The sequence below is a fragment of the Arachis hypogaea genome, chromosome 16 (assembly GCF_003086295.3).
Source record: "Arachis hypogaea cultivar Tifrunner chromosome 16, arahy.Tifrunner.gnm2.J5K5, whole genome shotgun sequence".
NCBI lineage: Eukaryota > Viridiplantae > Streptophyta > Magnoliopsida > Fabales > Fabaceae > Arachis > Arachis hypogaea.
In genome coordinates, this window is record NC_092051.1 from 147,292,937 (window position 1) to 147,298,936 (window position 6,000).

The following is a 6,000-nucleotide window of genomic DNA, read 5'->3' on the forward strand; positions in this document are numbered from 1 at the left end:
TAAAATATATGTTAAAATATAAATACACGTTAAAAATAAATTAAATTTAATATATATTTATACATAAATATATTGATGGCTGATTTTAGTAATTATTTTAGTGTGTAAATAATATTTTTAGATTTAGAATAATATTAGTCATAACTAATTTTTATTAAAAATGGTATAAGTATTTGAATGTTTTTGTCTTATAGTACTGCTCAGCTTAATATTAGTAAAAAATTAATTTATTATAAATTTAAATTTTATTTAAAAATTTATTATTGATTAATAAATTATTATATAAACAAAATAATATTTAAACATTCTACACTTATTTAATAAATGAGTGAAGTAATAAAGTAATCATTCCACCAACTTAAATTCATTGACATTTGATTATTTTATTTGACAAAATATTTTTAGTACTCATTCCGGATATAGGCTTGGTTTGGTAAAGCTTGTTGAAGATGTGCTTGTGCTTTTTAAAAGCTCAAGCTCCTCATTTTGTGTTTGGTAAATCAAAAAGATCATGTGCTTGCTTTTAAAAGATCGGGTACTTTTGAAAACACCTAGGATAGAGCTTTTCAAAGTTGGCTTGTGCTTTTCAAAATTTAAAAGTCTAATATAACCTCATATGTTAACTAATTTTCAAATTTAATGTTTGCATTTATGTCTATTATAGTATTTTTAAATTTTAAAAGCTATTTTACCAAACACAATTGATGTTGCTTATGTTTATTAAAAGTTGTTTTTGATTTGATTTACCAAACATAAATGCTACAACTTTTAAAAAGCCATCTTTTAAAAGTTAACTTTTATAAGCTACTTTTAAAAAGTAAAAGCTTTACCAAACTAAGCCTAAGCCATATAGTATTAACTTTTCAAACCCAACCAGTTGTAATATATTTGGTATATTAATTTTCATTCTATTTTTAGTTTTATCTTATCCAAGTTAATTATAAGCTTCTTTTATTTATAGAATTTGTTTGGATATTATTAAATTGTTAAAAAATATAATTTATAAATGATTATATCATAAAAAATTAATTTTTAAATTTATTATTTGAAATATTATTTGAATATATACATTTAATTGAATAACACTATAAATTTGTCATATTTAAAATACGTAATATTATATAACTAAATTATTTTAATAATTAAATTTAAGTAAGTTGGTTCAATAATTTAAAGATTAATTACAAAAAAGTTTAGTTAAATAAAAAAAAACAAAAGCATAAAATAAAAAATTAATTAAACTACTATCCATTTGTTAAGAATTCTCATTGTATGAGTCAAAGACGTAATGCATTAACGGAAAATTCTTAAAGGCGACTAGATATTTTTATGACGGCAAAAATTTATATGTAGTTAATTTTACATAAAGTTATTTTTGGATGAATAATACGTGTTATTACTTGATTTTAAAAAAAATTAGTTTATTTTATATAAATGATTTAATTAAAAAATAATTGATATAGTTATGATGTTAAATATTTTTATCATATTTTATTTTAAAAATAATTTGACTAATTTAAATTGAGAAATTATAGTTAATTATTTACTATTTAATTTTTATAATCAAAACTATAATTAAAAACATTAAACAAATAAAATTATTTAATATATAAGCTCAATGTTAATCAAATTTTTTTCTATTATAAAATATAAAAAAAATTAATTCTCAGACAAAAAATTATGTTATTTTTTAGAATTTAATTTTTTTTATTGTATTTTTATAAAGTTTGTACAAAATTTACTTATCATGTTGACTAAATTTATTTATTTACCTAAAGTTTGTTTATGGAGTCAACAAATTTATTTACGTTTTAATACGATTTGAATTGTATTAGTATATTTTTATTTTTTAATCAATTTAATTTTATTTAAATAATTAAAATTTTAAATTATAAAATTTGTATTAATTTGTCATTTAAAATTTAAATAGATATAATTTAAAGTAATTATTTATAAAATTATATGTATTCGTATTATTGTACGCATATAATTAATTATATTTATTTGATTAAAAAAATAACGCTTGTTAATTTTTTTATTTAAATACATTCATATTATTTTTAAATTAAAATAATATATTTATTTAAAATAATATGAGTATGTTTATTTAAATTAATTTTTTTAAAAATAATTAGAGTATGTTTATTTAAAATATTAAAATTTTAAATTTTAAATAAATCTACTTATATTAATTTTAAATTTTATTTAAAATAATACGAATATATTTATTTAAATTAAAAAATTAAAATAATAAGAGTACATTTATTTAAAAAATTTTAATTTAAAATAATATAAATGTATTTATTTGTTAGTTAAAAATTATCAACGGTTATTTTTTAAAAAAAGGTTGAATAAATATAATTAATGAGTATAATAATACTAATACATACAATTTTATAAATTATTAATTTAAATTATATCTATTTAAATTTTAAAAATTATAAATTAATATAAATTTTATAATTTAAAATTCTAATTATTTAAATAAAATTAAATTGATTAAAAATAAAAATATATTAATACAATTCAAATCATATTAAAACTTAAACAAATTTGCTGGATTTATAGACAAACTTTACGTAAATAAATAAGTTTAGTCAATGTGATAGATAAATTTTATACAAATTTTATAAAAACACAACAACAAATTAAATCCTAAAAAATAACATATTTTTTTATATTTTATAATAAAAATAAAAAATTTTATTAATGTTAAACTGGTCCAAATTAACTATAATTTCTCAATTTAAATTAATCAATTTATTTTTAAAATAAAATATAATAAAAATTCTAACATAGATATATCAATTAATTTTTTAATTAAATTATTTTATATAAAATAAATTAATTTTTTTAAACCAAATAATAATATATATTATTTATCTAAAAATAATTTCATATAAAATAAACTCTAGATAAAGTTCCACGTTTTATGACTAATTGACCACCAAAAAATCTGAACAATGGACTACGAATCTACGACAACACGACACGTAAGTCCAAAGGAAAGAAACAAAAGGAAAAAGTCTACACTAATTTATTTAATGATATATATATAATAAAATTAATTATTAAAATTAATTATTAATATAAAATATATATTAAAATATAAATATAAATTAAAATTAATTAAATTATATATATTTATAAATAAATATATTAATAATTAATTTTAATAATTAATTTTAATAATATATAAATAATATTTTAATTTAAAAAATTTAGATAAATAATTTTTAAATTTTAGTCAACTAACTTTAAATAATTATTAATAAATAATTATTAGTTAATATAAAATATAATTTAAAAATAAAAAATATTACTTATTTTTTAATTTTTAATCTTTATTTAATTAATTTAAATACTTATTTTATAAAAAATTATTTGTCTTTTACGAAAAATTATTTATTTTTTAATTTTTTTAATTAAATAATAAATAATTTTTAAAGACTATTTAATTACATTGTTTAAATATACGTGTTGGTTTATTGTTGATTAGACTTTTGTTAGATTGTGATTTGTTTATTTTCTCTGACTATATTATCTTTATACTAAAATTAATTATCAAAATTAATTATTAATATAAAATATATATTAAAATATAAATAAATATTAAAAATAAATTAAATTACATATATATTTATAAATAAATATATTAATAGACAATTTTAGTAATTAATTTTACTATACATTTTTCGTTTTCTCTAACATTATATATGCAGAATGCAACGCTAACAACATGGCAAGTAACAAACACCACTTTCATTTCATAACAACAATGGCAACATCGTCATCGTCGTCGTTGTTGTTTCTTCTCCTTTCAACTCAGCTAGCACTCACCATTGTTCTTCTTCTTCAATCTTTCCTTTCACATGCAAATTTAGATGCTTACTTTCTCGCTTGCCTCTCAAACAACACATGGACAAATCCATCAGCTCCCATTAGCGTCACCGGAGCACTCTACACTAGCGACAACTCATCCTTCTCCGACATCCTCAACCTCCACATCCACAACAAGAGGTTCAACAGACCAAACACACCCAAACCCATCGCCATCATAACCGCTTTCCATGAATCTCACGTTCAGGCAGTGGTTATATGCTCCAAAGCCAGCCACTTTCAGCTCAGAATCCAAAGCGGCGGCCATGACTTCGAAGGATTCTCCTTCGTATCAGATGTTCCCTTCGTTCTTCTCGACATGTATAATCTTAAATCCGTTGACGTCAACATCCAAAACGGCACCGCTTTGGTTGAGGCTGGTGCAACACTTGGCCAGCTTTATTACAGAGTCGCACAGAACAGCCACGTTCATGCCGTTGCTGCCGGAGTCTGTCCTTCTCTAGGCACCGGCGGCCACTTCAGCGGCGGTGGCTACGGCAACCTCATGAGAAAATATGGTCTCTCCGTGGATAACATCATTGACGCAAAAATCGTCGACGTAAATGGTGATATCCTTGACAGAAAATTAATGGGGGAGGATCTGTTCTGGGCTATAAGAGGAGGTGGAGGTGCCAGTTTCGGTGTGATTCTCTCATGGACGATCAAGCTGGTGGCGGTTCCTCCATTGGTGACGGTGTTCAAGGTGAATAGGACCTTGGAACAAGGCGTCATAGACATTGTTTACAAATGGCAACAAGTTGCACCGAAGCTCGACAGGGATCTTTTCATCAGACTCCAACACGAGGTGCATCACAAGACGGTTCAAGTTACCTTCATCGGCGAGTTCTTGGGACGAATCGATAGACTTTTGAGATTGATGAAAAAAAGTTTTCCTGAACTGGGATTAACCAAAAGTGATTGCTTTGAATTGCCTTGGGTAAACAGCACACTTTTCTATGCAGAACAACCAATCGGAACTCCAGCAGAAACGTTGCTATTCGAAGCAAAATACCCTGCTCAGTATTATTTCAAGAGCAAGTCAGATTATGTGAAGAACGTTATTTCGAAAGAGGGATTGCAATCTATATGGAAGAAGTTCATTGATAGTGAGATAATTATTATGCAATGGAACCCATATGGTGGAAGAATGTGGGAGATTCCAACTTCAGCTACTCCGTTTCCTCATAGAGCAGGGACTTTGTTCAAGATTTTGTACTACATAATTTGGTTACAAGATGGAGAATATGTCACTAATCGTAACTTGAATGTGTCAAGGTCTATGTATGAGTTTATGACTCCTTTTGTTTCCAAATCGCCAAGGGAGGCTTTCTTTAACTACAGGGATAGAGATATTGGAGCCAATTCAAGCAATGGAACAACCAACGTTGATGCCGCTCGAATTTATGGAGCCAAGTTTTTTAGACAGAATTTTGATACACTCATGCAGGTTAAAACCAGAGTTGACCCTCAGAACTTTTTTAGATATGAACAGAGTATACCACCTCATAAATTTTAATTCCAATTAGATTAATATTTTACTTGGATTGATATTTGGAGGCTACTTCAATAAAGATGTTTAAAACATTTTTTTTTAAGGATGTTTTTTTATTAATTAAAATTTAATACATATAATCGATTAAATTATATTATTTTTGTCAAAATTAAATCAGACAAATTAATTTCGCCGAAAAATTGGTAAACCAAACTTTAAACAAATCTAAATTAATATTCTTTTTTATAAAAAATGACTACAATAACGTTATTATAAAAAATTACTAAAATATTCTTATTATATATATTTTTTAATTTTAAAATCCCTAAATTCTAACGCTATAATGGCACAGAGACAAAAAAAAAGGGGTTAAAATTAGGGGTGTGTATGAGCCTGGCGAAACCGGATTTGATGTAATTTAGACCTGACCCAAAATATATACTGGCCTATTTATTAGATCCGAATGCGACCTTAGACCCGATGAAACCTATACACTTTCGGATCACGATTATACCGAGTAAAAATCGGGTAAAAATGGATCGTTAACATTACATTGCCTTAATACCTTTTTATAAGCTAGTATGTGAAAATATCCAAATTTCCAAGACTCCAACTATTTTTTGACATGA

The 6,000-nt window shown here is 23.7% G+C and overlaps 1 protein-coding gene across 1 annotated transcript; it reads left to right on the forward strand.

Annotated features, from left to right (window-relative positions):
- Nucleotides 1-3,778: 3,778 nt before the first annotated feature.
- Nucleotides 3,779-5,395, forward strand: LOC112805962 (berberine bridge enzyme-like 17). Its single transcript, XM_025848278.3, has one exon. It carries the CDS (start codon nucleotides 3,779-3,781, stop codon nucleotides 5,393-5,395), a length of 1,617 nt encoding a protein of 538 aa, XP_025704063.1.
- Nucleotides 5,396-6,000: the final 605 nt, after the last annotated feature.

Excerpts from the sequence above, each read along its gene's own strand:
- LOC112805962 (XM_025848278.3), top strand. The coding sequence starts at position 3,779 with ATGGCAACATCGTCATCGTCGTCGTTGTTGTTTCTTCTCCTTTCAACT.